Source organism: Mercenaria mercenaria, chromosome 5 (genome assembly GCF_021730395.1).
Source record: "Mercenaria mercenaria strain notata chromosome 5, MADL_Memer_1, whole genome shotgun sequence".
In the NCBI taxonomy this organism is placed as follows: Eukaryota; Metazoa; Mollusca; class Bivalvia; order Venerida; family Veneridae; genus Mercenaria; species Mercenaria mercenaria.
The window spans coordinates 35,471,131-35,495,979 of NC_069365.1; the positions used below are offsets into that span (position 1 = coordinate 35,471,131).

General features: G+C 33.7%; 1 protein-coding gene across 7 annotated transcripts in view; it reads right to left on the minus strand.

Moving 5' to 3' along the window:
• Nucleotides 1-23,311, minus strand: part of LOC123556780 (trichohyalin-like) — a 38,921-nt gene extending 15,610 nt beyond the window's left edge. For 2 of the 7 annotated variants that reach the window (XM_053543173.1, XM_053543172.1), the window contains exons 1-15: nucleotides 23,202-23,311; nucleotides 21,795-22,023; nucleotides 20,981-21,141; nucleotides 20,148-20,231; nucleotides 19,788-19,865; nucleotides 15,647-15,721; nucleotides 13,320-13,430; nucleotides 12,880-12,954; nucleotides 11,411-11,485; nucleotides 6,039-6,149; nucleotides 3,438-3,512; nucleotides 2,622-2,696; nucleotides 1,519-1,629; nucleotides 1,087-1,170; nucleotides 289-363 (exon numbers count right to left, since the gene is read on the minus strand). In XM_053543173.1, coding sequence (XP_053399148.1) covers nucleotides 289-363; nucleotides 1,087-1,170; nucleotides 1,519-1,629; nucleotides 2,622-2,696; nucleotides 3,438-3,512; nucleotides 6,039-6,149; nucleotides 11,411-11,485; nucleotides 12,880-12,954; nucleotides 13,320-13,430; nucleotides 15,647-15,721; nucleotides 19,788-19,865; nucleotides 20,148-20,231; nucleotides 20,981-21,141; nucleotides 21,795-22,023; nucleotides 23,202-23,257 — 1,475 coding nt within the window. In that variant the 5' untranslated portion in view covers nucleotides 23,258-23,311. The remainder of the gene's footprint in view (nucleotides 1-288; nucleotides 364-1,086; nucleotides 1,171-1,518; nucleotides 1,630-2,621; nucleotides 2,697-3,437; nucleotides 3,513-6,038; nucleotides 6,150-11,410; nucleotides 11,486-12,879; nucleotides 12,955-13,319; nucleotides 13,431-15,646; nucleotides 15,722-19,787; nucleotides 19,866-20,147; nucleotides 20,232-20,980; nucleotides 21,142-21,794; nucleotides 22,024-23,201) is intronic. The other 5 variants (XM_053543174.1, XM_053543175.1, XM_053543176.1 and 2 more) reach the window with 5 other exon arrangements.
• Between the last annotated feature and the right edge of the window lie 1,538 nt (nucleotides 23,312-24,849).

Sequence of the window (24,849 nt, forward strand, 5' to 3'; positions counted from 1 at the left end):
ATATAAATTAAATAACCAGATGCATAGCGATATTGAAATCATTCCCTGATATTACTTTATCATAATGACAGCCCGATCCTGATACGATGAGGCATGGACATAAGGCTGGATTTGATGCATAAAACAAAAATGTAATTATGTTTAGACTGAACAATACCTTTCTATTCGTATACGTTTTCATAGTATAACTTGGTTTCAAACTTGTAATAATTATGCTTACTTTAAATATTTTGTTCCTAATATCATATGTGGAAAAGGAAAGAAAAACTACATATTGTTACAATTTACTTTTCTTGACATTCCGCTTCTTTTCTCTTGAGTTCTTCTTCATACTTGGCAATTTGTATTTCCGTTTCTTCTATTCTACAATAAAAACATTTTAATATAATGCATTTCTTCTTTCTGTCGTCTTAATAGTAGGCATAGTCAAAATTTTACTTCAACGTGATAGCATCTAAAGTTAGAACTGTTCACTGTTCATTGCCGATAAACATGTTGTAGATGAACGCTGAGATCATATAATCATGTTTTTGTTGGCAACATGGACAATGTAAAAATGTAATTTAACCGCATTCACTGCGGTAAAACTTGCGGAACATTTATAGAGTACATGTTAGAACGGTTAACTGTGGTCTTATTTTGTTATATTTGGCTTTCTTCACGTGCGTGTATTTGTGTTCATAAATATAATAATTATATAGGGCAATTCATTTCCTTACTTGCAACTATCTTTCATTAGAAATTACAGATAAACAAAGGTCTTTCTGAAATCATTAGATGGTATCTTTAACGTGCCACATGACATCTGTGTGCATAACATGATATCAGTAATATATTCAGAAAAGAAATGCGGGTAACTTCTTTCCTATTTAGTGACTAAATAATTTCCTATTAATGCGGATTAGATTAACTTTAACTAATTTTCGATTTAGGGTCTCTTTCTTTAACTTATCAAACAGTTACAGTAACTAGTATCTGTCTTTCGTATACTAAAACATTTAATGAACTACACGACCCTAAAGAACTGGAACACATCAAACCTTTAAAAACAGACAACAGAAAACAAATTCAAAATAAATTTAAAACCTTCGTAGAGCACTCTCTTTCGTTTCAGTCTCCATCTGCAACTGACTACGAAGACTTTCGTTTTCGTCTTGAATTCTTCTTAGACTTTAAAACAGAAATTATGATGCTGACTGAGGCTCTAACAAATTAAGTTGCGAACCAATTTTCAATTCTTGTGATACTGTCTTACATGCTAGTTTGGAAAACATAAAAGAAATAATAAACTACCACAGTATTAGTAATTTCAGCGCATTTACCAAAGTTATCGTAAGAAGTGGTTTTTTTTTAATTTTGCATGAGAATAAACACGTTTTTTTTTTAAATAGATGGATGGCATTGAGTGAAACTGATATGATGTAATGATGTGTTGTTTGCGTTATCTAAATCAATCAATTAAGTGATATTTACATACTTTTACTAATTATATATACTTTAATTAAACGTATAGTTAACCTTTCTTGGTAATCAGTTTTATTCCTTTTAATGTGTTCTTCGTATCCAAATATTTTTCTCTTTGTTTCTTCTTCATAGTCCATTATTTTTCTCTCAACATCTGTGTTTATTCTGCACCGTTAAAGAAAAATATATTTTATAAAACGCATTACATTTAATATCTATATTTTGAATAATTAAAGTAATATTCTCATGATCATGTACATCGATATTAACATTTCTTTAAATATCTCTCTCTATATATATAAAAGATAGAAGCCGATGTGTCTAATGATGAAGTTACTAGCAAGGAACTCTGCATTTTTAAAATACGAACACCAACATTAAATTTAAAAGACTGCATACCATTTATGACTCTTGCCTCAGGAAGTGGTCTAATGCTTAAGGTGTCGGTCGCGTAATACAGACGTCGTTGGTTCGAGCCCAAAATTGGTCTGTTTTTTTTTCCACGAAGAGAACATGACGTAAATTTAAATAAACGTTTAGGTTTCATCAGGTATGTTGATTACAACCTCTACAGTAACTGTTATGAAAGTAAGTCAGCGGATCACTTTTCTTTGTTTCATTGATGACAGAGTATATATTTTCAGTAGAGTTAATAACCCAAGAGCCGTGCTCTGGCGGTTAAGGTTTAATTGCTCTATCCAGATGATGTTGGTTCAATCCCCACTTCAGTCATATTAACATATCATATGATAACATTGCTATTTTTCCAGAAATCCAGAGATTTAAACAACTATAGGCTGTCACCACAATCGATTTCAAATAAATAAGATACAAACCAGTATACTGATAACCCCTTCTATTTGAAACATATTAAGACAGAGAACCCTCCCCCGTATATTAGAATACTAAATAAACTTTAATTTTCACCTAAAATTACTTGATGCAAGAAGATATTGAAATAGATATCGGTTTTGTTAAATGATAATAAGGATCTCAATACGAAGTATAGTGTATAGATGATAAAGAATGTGAGAATGTTTAGGCTGAACAATGATTTTCGTATTTGTTTTCATACTATATGTTGGTCGTCAGCTTAAAATGATTCATTTTATTCTTCATATCCTATGGGGAAAATCATAACTATTGTGACAATTTACCTTTCTTGACATTCAGTTTCTATCCGTTTTAGTTGAAGTTCAAACGTTGCAATTTGCATTTCCGTTTCTTTTGTTCTGTAATAAAGAAAAGAAGTTATTTCTTTCCATTATGTAAATATTTGACATAGCCATAATTTTGTTTCCAAAGTGATAGCACCTAAAATTAGACTTGGTTATTACTGAGACTGGGCGTTCAAATAACTGACGATGGCTTTTTGTTTGGCATCTTAAAATAGGAACATGGCCGCATGGCCGATATATTTGCTAGGCATCTATAGAATACATGTCAGTTAAGTGTTTTATCATTTTGTTTTTATAATTGTCTCCCATCAGGTAAATAGCTAAATCGAAGTATCAATAATATAAAAAAGACGAAGGATGGCTTAATATTTTCTAATCTAGTTACTCAATGAGATCTTATAAATGCTTCTCGAATTATATTTATTTCAGTTTAGAATTTGATTATGCAAATTCTAATGTGACAAAGAATCTAATTCAAGTGTAAAGTTGACTATCCTAGCCGGTATGACTTTGGTAGTTGTAAGAGTTACGAAAAAAAATCTCATGTTAAAATAATAGGTCAAATATGGTTTTACAAATCGTATCAGTATGGCATGCCGATTCATTTAAGTTTTATACATTTCTTGGACAATTTTCAACAAAAATGCAACTTTAATGTTTTCTAAACGTACTGGTTATTCCCTTTGGTGAACTTGTTAATCATCATCGCCTATTCATCTCCAGTATTAAAACATTTAAATGCAAACTTTCAAAACATCAACAAGAAACAAAACATAAAATAATAAAAAAAAAAACCTTCGTTGAGCTTCCTCTTTCGCTCCAATCTCCGTTCGAAGCTGACTACAAAGCTTTTCGTTTTCCACTTGCATTCTTTTTTGATTTTAAAAACAAAAATTAAGATGTTGATTAGTGCCCTAACAAATTATCAACACATCTATATTTGACTGAAGTGATAACGTAAATGAAGTAGGTCTGAAGTGAATTGGCACAAAGCGTTAAAGAAATACTGACTTCGTGTTTTCTCAACATTTATTTTAACTTTCCAGGTGAATTATACACATATCGCAAAATTATATTTTAATCTTAATAGAACAGCCACCAGGATATATTTGCAAAACCAGGATTTTGGCAAACTTCACTACCATTTCTAAGTGACTTAGAAACTTCTGTTTTAGCTTGGATGGTAGTTTAGGGGCCAAGGAGCGATAAATGATATAGTTTTGCATTATTTTTAATTTTCTGATGTACAAAAAAAAGATGATTTAAAAAAACTGTCCGATTGGATTTTTTTCTATTTCCAATCGGATATATGGCGTCCGATTGGAATTTATGAAAATCCAATCGGACATTGTTCCAATATTTTGACGGTCTGGATTTTTTTACGGGCGGAAAACAATAATACTTTTTAACAAATTTAAAGGCATATTTGTGTTACTTTTGTATTTTACTTCTTTTTGTCTGAGTTTGAGATCCATGCTATGGTAAATAAAAAATCCCATCTAAAAGGCTGGAAAAAAGTCCGATTGGACATTTTGAGAAAAATATTCAGATTTATCGTAAACACTTATAAACAGGATCAATGAACATCCTTAAACATAAATATTGAATAACGATGTTTTAGTCAGTTTAAAATGGTTTTAAAAAAATCTAAATCCAATTGGATTTTTTTCCAATTTTAGGAGTTGGAATTTTTTCAAGCTTTAGAAATTTAGAACATATCCAGCTTAAAAGATGGGACTTTTTCCAATTTTGAATAACTGTGATCATTTTAAAGCTAAAATACTTCTTTTCTAAGCATTTTTGAACTGCATTTATATAAATTTACTGACGGTTGAGCCATAAAATACGGTCTGTTATTTGATACCTATCTATAAATTATTATGAGTTCTAATGAAGTCTGAAACGTCAATATTTTTCTTATATATGTTGACGTCAAAATAAATAACATATAGGGCCTGCAATGTTATTTGTCACACCAGTTTCATGTACGCCATTGCGTTTAAAAGTTTTTATCAACAGGAATTTGTGCCATTCATATAGAAATAATATTCTTTTGTGAATGTAATAAAATATTTGTATTGCATCTAGAAATGGGCGCTCCATATTTCTCGGAATAATATTCCACCCATTACGTCGCCGAATATCCGAAGCATATTTCCAGCGTATTTTCTCAATTCGTATACAAATCTTATAACCAATAATTATTCCAAGGTAGAGACTAAATATAACTTTCTTCCGTTTAATGCTATAGCGCTACAATTGTTTATCATACCGTATAAAGAAATAAATTTTGTTGTTGCGCTTCAACATGTGACATTTTTAGCCTGCCGAACGGATTCTGTTGTTTCTATGATAAAAAGAGTGAAACACCAGTTCCAGGACTATAAATTTTGAGATAAAAATGGTCCAAAATACAATCCTTGTGCGACCTTTACCTAATTATCTGCAAATGACTGGCCTGAAACATATGTATATTTATAAAGCGTGCGACCATATTTGTAACCATGCACTTTTTTAGCTAAATCTGGATGGATGGATGACCATTTCCATTTTATCTGAGTTCCGGTATCTCAGGTAAGGGTTTAGACCCGACCATCTACACGGAGCTTCAAGCATTAGTTTATTTAACAAAGTAATTACTCGTATGCAGGAGTCCTTCATTCTATGATTATTATTAGTAACCATCTGAATATAAATGCTTGTTGTAGTAAAAAGAACCGTACTAGACCATAATACGAAACAGGCCCCTGTCACTTAACTCGGCGCAGGTTTTAATTCACACAAAGCGATAACACGTATATTCGTCAAATCCTGACAGTATTTACAGGAATATAAGGAAATGGCTTTAATGTCAGTCATTATGTAGACTACTACTTAACTTAAAGATTTCTTTAAGAAATTCATCGATTTGTTATTGAATGAAAAGTCATGGACATAACCGAATTGTTTGTTTTTTTCCCATTTGGCGCATTTAATTCAGTAGAAACAGTAATAAAATGTCAGTATCTACTCGGAAAGCAGGAGTGAAAAGGCTTTTTGCAGTTACGGTTGTAGTAATAAAACCGGACCCGGCCCAAACCACAGAAATAGCCGATTTCGATTGCATAGAAGCCACCAGAAACTTACGGACGGAAGGCTAATATAATTACGAATGATATCGTGTCGATATCAAGTTACATTCTGTCACATATATATTTAGAAGTTAAAGTCATTTGTTTATTTTAATATTCATAGCTTTATAGTCAAAGTTTCTAATTGATTAACTATTAGGTGGATAAATAAAATTGATTTTATGAAATGAATTGTTTTATTACTTTGTTTGATATATTGGAGATAAATTTAAATACGTTGTCCAAAATTTGGGCAAAAATTGAATCCTATATTGGTATAGTTTACCTTTCTTGGTACCCAGCGTCTTTCCTTTTAAGTTCCTCTTCGTATCTACGTATTTTTCTTTCTGTTTCTGCTTCATAATCTGCTATTTTACTTTTCAAACATTGATTTATTCTGCAACGACAATGAAACTTATGCATATCTTTTGATCTATTATTTTATTTAAGGTTACGAAGAAGGCCTTGAGAAATAAAAATCAAACAACACCAAATCATAGAAAGAATGATTTGTTTGACATGAAAATTAAACAGCATGTAAAAGATGTATATTACTTTACGAAACAAGTGTCAGTATACTGATATAAACATTGAATTCCAGAAAATGACTGCCTATAGGGGCCCCACTTCCGGACAGTCAAACCACTTTAAAAACTCACCATTTTCAAAGAAATGTTACACATGTTCGTTTTGATGCATTTGCAATAGCGTGCGAGTGGTGAAATTTCACATAACAAGATGGAACACAGTTTTCAGCAATTGTTTATCTTTATTTCTTTACAAATGGCATTCATTTTCAAAGGGAAACACCTTTTACTCGACGATTACTTAAAATAGTCGGAAAAAGTTGTCTCCCTTTGAAAATGAATGCCATTTGTACCTAAAGTATTCCGAAAACGTTGTCTCCCTTTGAAAATGAATGCCATTTGTACCTAAAGTATTCCGGAAAATTTGTCTCCCTTTGACAATGAATGCCATTTGTAAAGAAATAAAGATAAACAATTACCGAAAACTGTGTTCCACCTTGTTATGCGAAATTTCATCACTCGCATGCTATTGCAAATGCATCAAAACGAACATGTGTAACAGTTCTTTAAAAATGGTGAGTTTTTAAAGGCGTTTAACTGTCCGGAAGTGGAGCCCCTTTAGGCGGTCTTTTTCCGGAATTCAATGTTTTTATCAGTCTACTGACACTAGTTTCGTTAAGTAATATACATGCTTTACATGCTGTTCAATTTTCATGTCAAACAACTCTTTCTTTCTATGATTTAGTGTTGTTTGAGTTTTGTTTCTCAAGGTCTGATTCTCATCCTTAAACGGGATAGTACATAAATTTTAATTTTACCTATCAAATTGATTCTGATGAATAAAGCATGTAAATAAGTACACTCATATTTTCAAGTACATCAATATCTCTCCTATTTTACAGATACTTATCTAATTTTTATAAAAGCAGAAATGTGATGATAAACAGGAATATAAAACATCCAGCCTATAAAATTACGAACGGAAAAAATGAATTTTAAAGTTTGCCTTATCGACTAAGACACTTGTCTTTTGTTCGTGCATTCTTTGTTGGCCTCCAACATATAAGAGGGGAGCGGTGATCTATTTTTAGGAGTCGACCACTCAGTCCGGGAGTGCTTTTGAATATTCTTGTTAGCTTTTTATCACCTCAAAAATCACTACACTCCATCACCATTTCTGCAGCTTGCTTATAATTGAAACAAACTTGTTGATAGATTTTTGAAGCAATTTGTCTGCTATTTGTTCTACCACAGTCTCGATATCGACGTTGGTCTTAATTGCTCATATGACATCATTGCTGTCAGTAAATTAAATAACTGTAAGTTTTCATCACAAATGAACAAATCGGTATGCTAATAACCTTTCTGTTTCATCATGATACCATATCAATTAAAACAAGCAAATTCGATGAACTGGTATCCCCCACCGAAAGGATTTGTTGTGAGTAATGGCAAAAAATATATCCGACAAAATGTTAAAGATGTTACTAAGTTGAAAATAATTTCATTCAATTTAGTCAAAATCAATTTAACTGAAAATGAATGTTTTAAGTGTACATAATAAATGTATGATATATTGATCCTGATTAATGAAATTATTTTGAATGCAATTATGTTTACTGTAATAAGCTTAGATTTTAGAATTAAATGGAGTAATATGAGCTTGAAGTGTAACTAGAACGAAACAATTGTCTTCGAGTAGTTTGGCACCAAGTTATAATTGCTATTTAACAAAATAGTTGAACTTAAAAAACAAATGTCCTTAAGAGAGCACAAACAAGTTAGATATTTTCAACATAGCTGACGGCGGGGTGGGTGTGGTTTGAACATTTAAAAGAAAAATAAAAAAAGAAATGGAAAAAATATTTTCGGGGAGTGGGGCTGGGTGCGAGGGTGACCGGGTGAGGGTACAAAACTTCACATGTTGATGATAAATACTGATAGATAAAAAATAAAAACAAAAAGGGGGGGGGGGGCGGGGCAATGCAAGATTAGGGCTGGTGGGAGAAGCGAGGTGGGGGAACGGTACACCTTTGCATGTTGAAAAGTCATGGAAGGTTTGAAAAACAATTAAAAAAAATAAGAAATGAAAAAAAATCGGGGAAGGGGAGTGTGACCAAGGCAACGATGTGACCAGGTGTGGATAAACAATTCCACACGATTATAATAAAAGTTCACGATAAATAATGAAAGAAGTTTAATGACATTCTAAAATTTGGTTGTTTTGTTATGTACAAACTTGTGGATTAACAATTAGGGGCAATAACTCCGAAGGTAGTGAAGAGATACGGACGAAATTGTGCTTAACCACATTATGGTGATGTGAATTCATTTTAAGTTTCATAGTTCTAGGTCAAATATATCACAAGTTATGAAGCAGAAATTGCCATATTTATGGTACCCTATATAGTTAACGCAAGAAACTTGTAAAGGCCATAACTCTAGTGTATCTTGGGCAATCTTACTGAAACTTGACGGACCGCATAACTCATAGTGGTGAACATGTACCTGAAGTTTTATTTAAATATTCCCAACCAATTCCTAGATATGGCTCCGGAAGGAACAAAAACGATGCATTGATTATCAACTACTTTTTGTTTTGTTAAATGTTAATCATAGCGCATTCCCATCACAGCTACGCATGAACGAATACATATCATAGCATTATTCTATCACAGCGATGCATGAATAAACATAATCATAGCGTGGTCCCATCACAGGTGGACGGGGGTGACCAGTTCAGAGTATAAAAATATAAACCACAGGTCGCCAAACACGTCATAAATATTTTTTGCAAAACTTCACATGTTGATAACATTGATGGAGAATGAAATGAAAAACAAAATTGGGGTCATGTTTAAGGAAAGGTGCAAGTTTGCATGTTGCTAAATATTTATGAAATGTTAAAAGTTTTAAAAATTAAAAAAAAAATGTGGGATGTGATTGGGGTTTGAACAGAGCGGTAGAGGTAACTGGGTGTGTTTACAAAACTTCACGTGTTGATAATAAATGTTTATGGATAAAAATCAAAGAAGTTTAATGAGTTCTACTAATTGGTTAGTTTGTTATGTACAAATATGTGAATTTTAAACAATTAGAGGGCAACAACTGTGGTGACTGATGAGATTCTGTGTGTGCACTACCACATCATCGTGATATAAAGTTTATTTAAGTTCCATATGTCTAGTCAAATATGTCATAAGTTACAAAGCAGATACATGTATTGCCAGATTTTAGTAACCTATATCATTAAGATTAAAAACTATATAATTTTAGTGCAACTTGGGCAATCTGACTGAAACTTTACGTGCAGCAGTTTCCTAAAGTGATAAACGTATATATGAAGTTTTATTTAATTATTCCAAACAACTTCCTAGATATGGCTCCGGACGGACAGACGACGGAATGACAGCGCCAAATCTAAATCCCGATATTAAACAAGAAAAGGCCCCACGAATGCCCTGTGTCTCTTACCTGACCTATTGCCCTACAGAACATCAAAATGAACATTCTGGCCAAGTTTCATCAACATTTGGTCATAAACGTGGCCTCTAGAGTGTTGAATAGCGTTTCCTTTGATTTGATCGGGTGACCTAGTTTTTGACCCCACCTGACCCAGATTTGAACTTACAAATCATCAAGGTCAACATTCTGAGCAAGTGTCATGAAGATATATAGACAAATGTAGCCTTCACAGGGTTAACAAGCTTTACCTCTGATCTGACTTGGTGGCCTAGTTTCTGACTTCACTTGACCTAGATTTTAACTTGAATTAAAAATCGTCAAGATTAACATTCTGATCAAGTTTCATTACGTTGTGGCCATGAATGTGGCCTCTAGAGTGTTAAGTAGCTTTTCCTTTGATTTGACCTGGTGACCTAGGTTTTTGACCTCTACTAACCCAGATTTAAACTTGACATAAAAATCATCAAGATCAACATTCTGATCAAGTTTCATTAAGATATTGTCATAAATGTGTTAGCAAGCTTTACATTTGATTAAACCTGTTGACATAGTTTTTGACCCCACCTGACAAATATTTAAACTTGACCTTAAGATTATCAAGATAAACATTCTAGCCAAGTTTCATGAAGATATGGTCATAAATATGGCCTCTAGAATGTGAAATAGCTTTTCCTTTAATTTGACTGGGTGACCTAGTATTTGACACCACATATCCAAGATTAAAATTTGATCTTAAAATTATCAAGGTTAACAGTTTCATAAAGATACGGTAACAAATTTTGCCTCTAGTGTGTCAACAAGCTTTTCCTTTGATTTGACTTGGTGACCTAGTTTTTGACCCCACATGACCAAGATTCAAATTTGATCTACATATAATCAAGATTAACATCTGGCCAAGTTTCATGAAGATACATTTATAAATGTGGCCTCTAGAGTGTCAATAAGATTTTCGTTAGATCTGACATTTTGACAGATGACCAAATATCAAATTCGCCCAAGATTTAATTGAGAGTAATTCTGACCAAGTTTAATAAAAATTGTGACCTCTAGAGTGTTAAAACGCTCTTCCATCGATTTGACCAGGTTACCTAGTTTTTGACCCCAGATGACCCAGTATCGAACTCGTCCAAGATTTTATTGAGGGTAACATTCTGACCAAGTTTCATTAAGATTGGGCCAAAACTGTGACCTCTAGAGTGTAACAGTCAAGCTGTTGATGACGGACGACGGACAGACGACGTACTATCATCATTCATACATAATGTAATAAACCGATTGTATCGTGCATATATTTTACGACAGACTCAGGTACCGAAAAACTAATAATATGCGACAAATTCATTTTACTGGTATTTCAAAAAAGGATCAACCAATGACTCTGTATAATTACAATTTAAACATACCTTGTACTATTCTTTAAAACATTTATGGTTAACTACACACATTGCGAATAATTTACAGGAAAATGTTTCCATAAGTTGATATCGGTCAATTAAACCGACACTTGAGTCTGAATTATTAATATATTCGAGGCTAGATAGTAGATGTATGAAAAAAATGCGAAACTGTATGCATTATAAAATGCCTTTCGTAACTTATTTCATAGCAAAATTTTGTTTTCAATTTGAATAAGTAGGCAAAGTTTAAATCATAAGAGCCAACTTACTTTTCTTGACATTCCGCTTCCTTTTTTTTGAGCTCTACTTCATACGTTAAAATTTGTCTTTCTGTTTCTTTTATTCTGTAATAAGGAAAAGATTTCTAAGAATGATCGCTCAAATCTTTACCGATGACTATTGTCTGGCAAAAAAATCATACATGTTGGAAAGGTAGAACAGTTTGTTTGTTTGTTTTGGGTTTAACGCCGTTTTTCAACAGTATTTCAGTCTTGTAACGGCAGACAGTTAACCTACCCAGTGTTCCTGGATTCTGTACCAGTACAAACCTGTTCTCCGCAAGTAACTGCCAACTTTCCCACAAGAATCAGAGGTGGAGGACTAATGATTTCAGACACAATGTCGTTTATCAAATAGTCACGGAGAAGATACGCCCAGCCCGAGGATCGAACTCACGACCCCGCGATCCGTAGACCGACGCTCTACCTACTGAGCTAAGCGGGCAGCGATACCATAATATTATATTTGCCTGCAATCACGTGGATGCAACTGGATACGTACAGTTCTTAGCCATTGCCATCAATTAACATACAGCCAAATCTCGATATCTCAACTTCGTCGGAACCAAGTAAAAAAGTCGAGATATCGAAAAATCGAGATAACCAAAGTAAGGTCAACATAGGCCGGTAAGTGGGGTGTATTATACTGAAGCTCTTTTATGATAAAATATAATTAGTTTCTCGTGCTAAACTATATACTTATAGATAAAATAAATAAGCGATGTTTTCCAATTTGTGCTTTTTTTAAAAACATTTCTTCTATAAAAATAATATTTTTAAAATGAATTTCATTTTTGAGTTGTAAAAGATGACAGATAGCCAGAAATGTATCTATACCTAATTTTCGAAAATCTTATTGAAAGTAAATTTTCATATGAAAAGCGCCTTTAAAATATGTCTCTCTTTAGGATATAACTGGACACTTCTGAACATAAAAAAATATCATTAATATCAACGGGATATTTTAATATAGTGCCTAAATAATATATATTTAATTATTGAATTTGACTTATCATTTCCTACTGATAACCATCTGATTACCATCCTATTTCTACAGTCATGCCTCTTTTGATTTCATATATAGTCGTATAGAAAGAATCTATTTCAAATATTTATTGACTATACTATTCAATAAGAATTTGGTGCAGAAAGAAAGAGTTACAGTAACAGAATGGATTACATGTTAAAACATTATGTCAAAAGTAATATTACAATTAATTTGAGACCACTTTGACATTATTTTTATAAACCGAATGGGTAATGTTCCACGAAAATCCAACTTTAATATTTTCAAATTGCTATCTTGAATTTGTCTTCCTTTGTAAAATTGTTAAACAGCATTTCAAATGTCTATATCATGTATTCAAAACATTTATCTAATTGACCCCAAAGGACTAGAAAAACAATAACTTTCAAAAGGAGTAACACCAAAGAAAACTAATTTAAAATAACTATAAAACCTTTGCAGAGCATTCTCTTTCGCTTCAATCTCTATCTGTAATTGACCACGAAGTCTTTCTATTACGTCTTGCATTCTGCAACAGAAGTAAAGATGTTTATTGGTTCCCTAACTAAGTAACTAACGGACATAGCTCTGTTTCAGTTATTTCCTTAAATATGTAAGTCTGAAGTGAACTACAACAATGTATAAAAGACAAACTGAAATAATTCTCTGTTTGTGATCTCATGGATTTACCCAAATTTATTTCTGAAGTATGTTATTTTACCATTCCGTGTGAATCAGTGGCAAAACATATTTCATTCTTATTTCGTGGGTAGGTGATGAAAAAAATGAACTTGAGTATTGATATTTGATTGATGATTGAGTATTTCGCTTAAAGTAATTAGTATGATTGTAAATACTTTGTCAACAAGTATATGTTGCTACACAGTAATTTACCTTTCTTGGTACTCAGCTTCTTTTCTTTTACTTTCTTCTTCGTGTCTCCTTATTTTTCTCTTTGTCTGTTCTTCATTTTCTTCTATTTTTCTTTTCACATCATTGTTTATTCTGCATCGAGAAAGAAAGGTACATTTTTGCACACATATTACTCTTGATATTGCTATTAACTTGTATAGAAGTGATAGTATCGATGTTTGAATCTGATACTGATCATAATTCAATACTTACGCTTCTTTAAAATCTTATTTAGATATAAAAACAGACGTGTATGACGATGAACTTACAAAAGATTAACCAGCAAAAAAAAAAAAAGAACAAGGGATCACAGAGTGATCTTGGCGCCCACCATTTAGCCATTTTTAAATGTTCCAAATTTCAAGACTAGCTCAAGGTCATAATCAAGGTAAAATTTCATTTCGGTACACAACACTGTGCATGTGGTCAATGCATGTGGTCCAAATTTGAAGGCTGTTGTGAAAGTAGGTCACAAGATCAATTTCAAGGTCGAAGTTCATATTGGTACACAAAACAATGCATGTGCTTCAAATTTGAAGGCTGTAGCTTGAGAAATGTGAAAGTAGGTAATAGATAAAAATCAAGTCAAGTTTCATTTCAGAGCACAACACTATGCATGTGGTCCAAATTTGAAGCATGTAGCTTCATAAATGTGAAAGAAGGTCAGTAAGTCAATGTCAAGTTCAAAGTTCCTTTGGGTAAACAAAACTAAAAAATGTGAAAGTAGGTCAATAACAAGATCAAAGTTTGTTTCGGTACATGAACCTATGCATGTGGTCCAAATTCTGAAGGCTGTAGCTACAAAATGTGAAAGTAGGTCACTAGGTCAAAATCAAGGTCAACTCATGTCAAGGTTCATCTTGCCACTCAAAACTATACATGTGGTCCAAATTCGAATGTTGTAGGTTATGGACAAGATTTTAAAAGTTTTTCCCTATATAAGTCTATATGAACGGGGCCATATTTAACCCTAGAGGATAATTTGAACAAAGTTGGTTGAGAACCACTAGATAATGCTACATTACAAATATCAAAGCCCTAGGCTTTGTGGTTTGAGCAAGGAGATTTTCAAAGTTTTTCCCTATATAAGTCTATGTAAACCATGTGCCCCCAGGGCGGGGCCACATTTGACCCTAGGGGAATAATTTGAAAAATATAAGTAGAGAACCACTAGATGATGTCACATACAAAATATCAAAGCCCTTAAGCCCTGTGGTTTTGGACAAAAGGTTTTTCAAAGTTTTTCCCAATATAAGTCTTTATAAACCCTGTGACCCCCAGGGCGGGGCCATATTTGACCCCAGGGAAAAAATAATAATAACAATCTTGGTAGAGGACCACCAGATGATGCTTCATACCAAATATCAAAGCCCTAGGTCCTGTGGTTTTGGACAAGAAGATTTTCAAAGTTTTTCCCTATATAAATCTATATAAATTATAAAAATAAATAAAGGGCCATAACTAACTCAAAAATTGTTGAACCAGTCTGATTTTCAGGGGGAAACAACTAGGGTACCAATACATGTTTCTGACAAAGTTTGGTCACCCCACTCCCCAGTAGTTTCTGAACAGATGCGATAACGAGAAATTGTTATCGGACGGACGGAAGGACGACGGACGACGAGCGATTTGAATAGCCCACCATCTGATGATGGTGGGCTAAAAACAACTCATTGATATCAAAAACAATAATAACATTTAACGAAGAAATCATTGATGTAAAAATCTGCCTAATCAACTGAGGCAACTTCTTATCTTTTCGTCGTGCATTTTTCTTTGGCTTCTGAAAATAACAGTGGGGGTCTAGAGGTTAAGTGTCGATCGCTCATTTTAGAGGTCGTTGGTTCGATCCCACTTTGATCAAAATATCATCTTATATTACAACACTGATCACTTCTTTTCCAGCAATCCAGAGAATCAAATGGCTTTAAGCTTTCACCACCACAGAACTAACGGAATTAGTATGTTAAAAACCACTTCCTATTCAACAAATGAAGACAAATTTTACCTTTCTCTGTTGCATAATGATACCATATGAATTTTAAGATTTACGTTAAATAACCCGATGCATACAGATATTGAATTCGTTCTGTGTTTGTACAATAATCATCATGATACGATTAGGCAAATGAATACGTTCGGAATTTGATGCATAAAACAAAATGTTAAAATATTAAGACTGATAAATTCCTTTCGTATTAGTTTTTATAGTATAAGTTGGTTTTCAGCTTGAAATAAGTACGTAAACTTTAAGTCTTTTGTTCTTCATATCATATGTTGAACAGGAAAATCATATTGTGACAATTTACTTTTCTTGACATTCCGCTTCTTTCCTCTTGAGTTCTACTTCATACTTGGCAATTTGTATTTCCGTTTGTTTTGTTCTGTAATAAAAAAAGAACATATTAATTTTATGCATTTTTTCTTTCCGTCGTTTGAAATAGTTTGAATAACCAAATTTTATTTCCAGTGTGATAGCACATAGTTAGAATTGTTCTGTCACAGGGCGAGAAAAATGTGCAGTCAGTCCGGGGCTCGAACCCGGGACTCCTCGCTTACAGGGCGAGTGCTCTACCGACTGAGCTAACCGGCTGCATGACACATATTCTACCCTTACGTGACCAAGTCCGAACCGTGACATACACCCCCACAAATTAGAAATTCGTCCTCGAATTCCGGAGGAACATAATATTGCAAGCGTCGTAAGACTGACCTAGCAAGCATGCCAAGGCCCCACGTTGGGCGCCCAATGTCACAGGGCGAGAAAAATGTGCAGTCAGTCCGGGGCTCGAATCTGGGACTCCTCGCTTACAGGGCGAGTGCTCTACCGACTGAGCTAACCGGCTGCCTGACACATATTCTACCCTTACGTGACCAAGTCCGTACCGTAACAGTTCATTGCCGATTACCTAGTTGTAGATGATTGCTCAGTTCAAAAATGGACAATGCCAAAATGCACCATAAGCGCATTCACGGCGGCATAACTTGCGAATCCTTTATAGAGTTAGAAAGGTTATCTGTGACATTTGGCATCCATCACGCGGATGTAGCTGGATATAAAACCTTGCATTTTCAACTTTCCACCATTGTAAAGTAAGTTCTAGTACATTTAAAAATTTTAGGGATATATATAATTAGGTCATCGTGCTGCAACATGTTCTTTCAAAATGTTATATATAAAAAGTCTTTGTCAAACGAAATAAGTTTGATATTGTTTTTAAATTTGTGTTCATTATTATAATAACTATAGAAGGAATTTCTTTTCTTCAATTCATACTGCGACAGATAAACAAACAAGAGGGTCAAGATGGCCCTAGGTCGCTCACCTGAAAAACACACCATAACATAACATAACATAACAGTGTAAACATGTTTGACCTAGTGATTTCATGGAAAAAAAATATTCTGACCAATTATCATTAAAATTGAAGCAAAAATCTTGAGTATAAGTAAGTATTTTCTGTGATTTGACCTAGTGACCTAGGTTTTGATCCCAGATGACCTATATTCGAACTTGACCTAGATTTCATCAAGGCTATCATTCTGACCAAATTTCATGAAGATCAATTGAAAAATACAACCTCTATCGCATACACAAGATTTTTCTTTGATTTGACCTAGTGACCTACTTTTCAACCCAAGATAACCCATATTCAAATCTGACCTAGATTTCATCAAGGCAATCATTCTGACTTAATTTCAGGAAGATCAGTTGAAAAATATAGCCTCTATTGCATACACGAAGTTTTTCTTTGATTTGACCTAGTGACCTAAATTTTGATCCCAGATGACCCATATTCAAACTTGACCTAGATTTAAACAATGCAATTATTCTGACCATATTTCATGAAGATCAATTGAAAAATACAGCCTATATCGCATATACAAGCTTTTTCTTTGATTTGACCTAGTGACCTACTATCTGACCCCAGATAACCCATATTCGAACTTTAACTAGATTTCATCAAGGCAATCATTCTAACCAAAATTCATGAAGATTAATTGAAAAATACAGCCACTATCACATTCACAAGATTTTTCTTTGATTTGACCTAGTGGCCTAGTTTTTGACCCCAGATGACCCATTTTCGAAATCGGCCTAGAATTCACCAAGGCAATAATTCTGACCAAAATTCATGAAGATTAATTGAAAAATACAGCCTCTATCGCATATACAAGCTTTTCTTTTATTTAACCTAGTGGCCTACCTTTTGACCCCAGATGACCCATATTCAAAATTGACCTAGATTTCATCAAGGCAATCATTCTGACCATAATTCATGAAGATTAATTGAAAAATACAGCCTTTAATCGCATACACAAGGTTTTTCTTTGGTTTGACCTAGTGATCTAGTTTTTGACTCCAGATGACCTATATTCGAACTTGATCTAGATTTCATCAAGGCTATCATTCTGACCAAATTTCATGAAGATTAATTGAAAAATACAGCCTCTATTGCATACACAAGGTTTTTCTTTGATTTGACCTAGTGACCTAGTTTTTGACCCCAGATGACCAATTTTCAAACTCGGCCTAGATTTCATCAAGGTTATCATTCTGACCAAAATTCATAGAGATTAATTCACAAATACAGCCTCTACTGCATACACAAGGTTTTTCTTTAATTTAACCTAGTGATCTATTTTTTGATCCCAGATTACCCATTTTCAATCTCGGCCTAGATTTCATCAAGGTAATCATTCTGGCCAAAATTCATCAAGATCAACTGAAAAATACAGCCTCTATCGCATATACAAGGGTTTTCTTTGATTTGACCTAGTGACCTAGTTTTTGACCCCAGATGACCCATTTTCGAAATCGGCCTAGAATTTACCAAAGCAATTATTCTGACCAAAATTCATGAAGATTAATTGAAAAATACAGCCTCTACCGCATATACAAGCTTTTTCTTTGATTTGACCTAGTGGCCTACTTTTTGACCCCAGATGACCCATATTCAAAATTGAACCAGATTTCATCAAGGCAATCATTCTGACCATAATTCATGAAGATTAATTGAAAAATACAGCCTTTAATCGCATACACAAGGTTTTTCTTTGGTTTGACCTAGTGACTTAGTTTTTGATCCAGATGACCTATATTCGAACTTGATCTAGATTTCATCAAGGTAATCATTCTGACCAAAATGTTTGAAGATTAATTGAAAAATACAGCCTCTATCGCATACACAAGGTTTTTCTTTGATTTGACCTAGAGACCTAGTTTTTGATCCCAGATGACCAATTTTCAAAATTGACCTAGATTTCATCAAGGCAATCATTCTGACCAAAATTCATGAAGTTTAATTAAAAAATTACAGCCTCTACTGCATACACAAGGTTTTTCTTTGATTTGACCTAGTGACCTATTTTTTGATCCCAGATTAACCATTTTCAATCTCGGCCTAGATTTCATCAAGGTAATCATTCTGGCCAAAATTCATCAAGATCAACTGAAAAATACAGCCTCTATCGCATACACAAGGGTTTTATTTGATTTGACCTAGTGACCTAGTTTTTGACCCCAGATGACCCATTTTCGAACTCGGCCTAGATTTTAACAAGGTAATCATTCTGACCAAATTTCATGAAGATCAGTTGAAAAATACAGCCTCTATCGCATACACAAGCTAAATGTTGACAGACAGACAGACAGACAGACGACAGACGCCGGACATCGAGCGATCAGAAAAACTCACCTGAGTATTGCTCAGGTGAGCTAAAATATAATCGAAAGCAATTTGTCACGCGGATAGCAGTTTAAAATATGTCTCCCTTTATAACCTAGGATGATACCTGACACGTAATAAACAGAAAGGAAACCAACATTAAGTTTCAAGGACTCGTAACAATTTATGACTCTGGCTTCAGGAAAATAAGAGGGAAATAGTGGCCTAATGCTTAAGGTGTCGGTCGCGTAACCCAGACGTCGTCGGTTCGAGCCCCAAATGTATATGGTTTTTGTCCAGGAAGAAAACATTACGGAAATTTAAATAAATGCTTAGGTTTCGCAAAATCTAGCCCCAATAAGGTACTATAAAAGGAAAACAGGTCAGTATGTTAATTAACACTTCTATTATTATTACAGTTAGTTTGCAGATCACTTTTCACTGTTTCATTAATGACAGAGTATACATTTTAGTTGAGTGAAAAAACTCAATTCATAAATGTATTGCAGTAATCTCCTACTGTGTGAAATCATAATGATACTTTGGCCCCGTTACGGTGAGGAAGAAATTCATGCCTTCGCAAACATTCATTCTTAATTTATTGGATGTATGAAACAAAAAGGAGATTAGATTAGATTGTTTAGATTAACCAATACTTTTCGTTCTGCTATAATAATTTACTTTTGGTCTTAAGCTTGCAACAACTAGGCTTACCGACATTTATACCATTCCATCTTCATTTTATACATGTACGTGCAAAACTATTATAGTGAAAATTTACTTTTCTTGACATTCCTCTTCTTTTAGTTTGGTTTCTACTTCATGCTTTTTAATTTTTCGTTCCATTTCTTGGTTTGTTCTGCAATAAAGGAAAGAAGCTTCAAATTTTACATGCATTCTTTCCGTTATACGATGGTCCTTTGGAGATATATAGGTAGAATGCAGTCAAGCAGATTATATCTCGGCTATCCAGAGGAAATGAAAAATGAAACAAATCTCACACCATCCAGCATAAGCTTTGGCAGACTTATTCAATAAACTATATGATCTCAAAGGTCTAGAATAATAATAAAAAAAACACCGAATTAAAATATTTAAAGCAAACTGCTATAAGAACGGAGATTAAGAATAACTATAAAACCTTATTAGAACATTCTCCTTCTCTTCAGTCTCCATTTGCAATCGTCCAAGAAGTTCTTCTTTTTCATCATTCATTCTTCTTTGGCTTTAAAAGTAGAAAATAGGATGTTGATTGTCACAAATTAAGTAGCAAACCCTATTTCTGTTTCAAGTAATTAGTTCGAATTGAATTAACAAAATGCATGACAGTTATACTTGAATAATCCATTGCTAATGATCTCAGAACATTTGTATCAATTTCAGGCAATGTCTTAAATTTCTGAAACATGTGTGAATATTTCAGGAAATGTAGCAATACTGTCATTCAGTAAATGTATCATTTTTTGAAATAATGAACAGACAGGTTAAGTGGTGTTCAACCTATATAGACTCTTCCTACTTCCTGTGTCGTACCCGTATCGTATAAGAGAATAGAGGTTATTTCCAAATGGACCATTTCTGACATAACAATATACACTAAAATCATGAAATGTAATCAGTTATTTAGCGATTGGTTTACGAAATGCATATGCAAACACTGTACACTGCTATTACAACTAAAGCTCTTATTTGGATTTTTGTTCTGCAATTAACATTAGAAGTCTTTTACACAAGTTTTATTCAGTCTGGTAAATGATTTGTTTCCAAGGTGATAGCAAGCATATTTTTCGCTTTTGTTTTGTTCAGTTTTACAATAAAAATGAAGACAAAAATCAAGGACAAAAGTCCAACGCGAGATTTGGCACAAATAACACTTTTTATTTAGGTTTTAACGTTCTTGTTTTCTTTCTTTATTAGATGAATGGAAGTACCTTACAGAAGAGAACGCATTTAATAATTAAGGGTAACGTTTACCTTGCCAAATCTGATTCAAGCTTCATGATTTCATCATCTTTTCTGTTACAGCGGTCGCATTCCGGCTGATGGAAATAATATTTGTTCTTTTTCTTGCCTCTGCCATCAAATGTTGATCTTTTTTCAACCAGAGGTACGTTAGTATTTATGTTATTCACAACCTATAAAAAGATATCAAACAATTAAGTGAAACATATTTTCGTTCGATGGTAAAAGAAGTTCCCCTGACAAAAAGGGCTGACTGCTGATGATGTACTTTAAACGAAACATGTTCACGCTTTAGCGATAAAAAAATCGTATAATGAAATACTAAAATACGTTTTCAAGGATAAGAAAATGCACACCGAAAGCTGCAATTTCTGGTGTTTTATGGCATAAACACAACTTTTAAGCTAACCTTCTTTACTCTTCATGAAACTATCTAATTAATTTCAGTGCAGAACACTTTCTAAATATCTGTTACATTATTTTTATTAAAACAAATTACCGGTACTATATTGAAATCTTAAAAAAAATAGATTTAGATCCTCTTCTGAGCTCTAAACCGTTGTCAATCAGTCAACTAAGCAAATGCCTCGATTATTTAAGAATTAAAGTTACATATGCATGAATCAAGTGTAATATGACTTTTTATTAGTTAGAGAAGATAACACTTCACATAATATTGATAGTAATAATCGATAGTTTTTCTTAGCATTAGATGAGTATGTTGTTACTTCTTCTTAGAAAAGGATTTGCACTTTATTTATATATGTATTATGCTGTCATTTGATTAGGCATATATATAAAATAACCATTGTACTTGACTACATACCCCAGAAATCTTGTCACATGCTTTCTGCAAAACCGATATACAGTTTTGATACTTGTCAATACATCCGTGAAGCTCTTTACTTTTGTCTCTGTGTGATTTCCTTTCTATATTTACTTGTTCTTTCGATAAATCTTTATATGCCTTCGAAGCGGCTAGTGTTTGCAGTTTTAGGGTATCAATGTCGTGTCGGAAATATTCAATATGATTTCTTGTCCATAATGTTATATCCCTAAAATTTAAGCCCAATATATTTGTAAATACAGAGAAAAAAAACGTCCATCGCCGACTCTCATGAACATGAATGCCTGAACAGTATTTAAAGTGTATGCATGCAAGTACGGATCTGTATATATTCTCCATATGCGTTATCAAGTGTCGAAAGTATGTATACAGTGCAGCCTACGTGGAGCAACACCCTTCGGAAGATACAAATATTGATTGTTATGTAAAGGTTGTTGTTCTGGAGAGGTAAATTCGATAGTATATTTACGATTTAGGTAACTGTATATAATAGGATATAAAATAAAGCATAACAAGTACGAATTTCTAAGGTACTCGAACAGAACATGCTGCATACCGCTCTGGAGCTCAGTTTTGAAAATTTTAATGATGTTGTTATAGAGAGGGTTTTGCTTAAGAGAGGGCCGCTCTGGAGAAGTTGTACTGTATTACATTTTTGAATTATACCTGACATGTAACCTTTCATTAATGTGTATGTTCACATAGCTGTCAAGGCACTACAAAGGTCATGAGTGTGACTGGGGTTCGAAGGGAAGGTTGGGGGTCTGGGTGCTGAAGCCCCCTGGAAGCCGGAGACGCCCAAACATGGAAAATTCAGTGGGGGAAGGGGGGGGGGGAGGTCAATACAAAATAGACCTGGTTTTAAATCGTCTACCTCAATGTTTACTTTTTTATGGGTAGAAATTACACGTCGCACTGGTGAATGTAAAAGCTGTATTATATACGATATGAAACAGAATGAAAACACCGTGTCAATGTCGCGGGCAAGTTCGATTCAGTGATTTTCTACGAAAAAAAATCTGATTGTTTCATTTTTTAAATGCCTGTGACTTAGAATAGTATGAGTGTGATCTAGTGCCAACCTGCGTGTAACACACGCGCAATGCATGTATGTTGACATGTATGTGTTCACTATCAGTTAGCACCTACTTTCGTTTTAAAATTTCATAAATTCTGTACTTTCGTTTTCTATCAAGATTTTAAATGTAATGTGTTTTGCATACAATGAAGTTTAAATAGTTCAAGATTACATCTATGTTTAACTTCAAAATATCTTTTTCTATTTAAAACTTCAGCTTACAATTCAGAATTAATAACAATTATAATTGTTTTTCTTCAATATATCTATCTAACTAACAAAATAATCAAATTAATAAACAAACAAACCTATCTGATTCGGGAATCTCTTGACTGATGTCGTGAGAAGGTGATGCTGTCGCCATTTCCTTTCTTTCCGTCTAAAGACAACACATAGATCTTAAACCAGGAAGGTATTCAATTATACTAAGGGGGACAATCGTTACAGGTTTAATTTACCAATATATGGAAGGTCATATCTGTCTTCTGATGTTGATATAACACTTTATGCAGTACTTATATCCTCTACATATGTGCAGTGTTTATACATGTATCTGGTGCTCTATGGATGTATTCATTAGTATTTGTTGTATGCAGTTCTTTCAGATGTATATGCAATGCTTTCATATGTATACATGATGCTTTTAGGCCAAAAAAAATAGGTGTGTTTTCAGTCTCCCGACTGACTTGAACAATTTTCCCCCGACTCAAACTTTTTTTATTGGTTTTGAGAAAAAAAATCAAAATTTGTTTTTATGGTCGCACACGCCGAGAGGCGCTACAGCAGTCGTACAGAAAGGTACGGTACGATAACGGTTATTATACACGGATCATGTATGTTACGATACTGTAACGATAATTATACAGGGATCAAAATGGCAGCGCCCCTGCATGGTCATGTCTTGGCTGTAGATTTTCGTTGTGAATCTTGATGTAAAATATTTTTGTCTTTAATAATACACCAGAGGATTTGTATATCACGGCACCCCAAAAGCCTAAGGCATGTGAAAATTGATCCTGCAGACTTCTGAAAAGCTGAAAAAATCTACCAGTCATTCGGACCGACAAAGCAAAAAAAATTGTCGGCCCAAAGTCAGAAAGTCGCCTCTTTTTTGGTTTCCTAAGAAAAGCTACTTCTAATAAATGTAAACACTAAAATTATGTGAGAAGAAATGTGTCAGTAGTGAGGCATTTGTCAGATACAGTTGGCATTGTATCCTGAATGATTGACATGGTATGCCTGGATTTGTATTCCGTCTTTAAATTAAATATTTCTTTCACAACGTTTCGGACATACGGTCCGGCAGTTGCACAGAAACTCGGACCTAGTGCAAAAATTCCGATCAGGACCAATGACTTTCCGAAGTCTGTCTCGTCACAAAGATTTGCATTGTTTTCTAACACTATATGTACCCATATAATGTGCCATCAAATTATTGTTGGGTGAACATTTTTCGCACATGATTTGTATGAAGTCACCCACGTGTTGGACTCCCTGGTCTCATGTAGTAATGGCAGAGCAGCAGACTCTTAAGATCAGGGGATCACTGGATCAAATTCCACCTGAGAAAGATTTTGCTTTGCCTTTGATTCACTCAAATGATATTTGTATAAGGACTGGTTAGACATCAGCACTTTCCAAAAACAGAATGAAACACAGCAGCTTTATTGTAATTTTGGGTTCTCTGCTTTAATAGGATTGTGGGTGGGGGGGGGGGGGGTGGACGGAATGGCTTGTCAGTTCTGCTTTTTTATTTTTTGCAATATATAGATCTATTTAAAATTATGAAAATTTTTCAAAACACTAAGTCACTAAAACAGTCATCAAAAACTCTAAGATGCGGATAATGCCACTTTAAATAAGACACCATGATTTATCTGCTCTGTAATAATATTATACAAGTGTATGTCACTGTATAAAAAAAATTATACATGTATGCATTTTTACTTCGTTTTA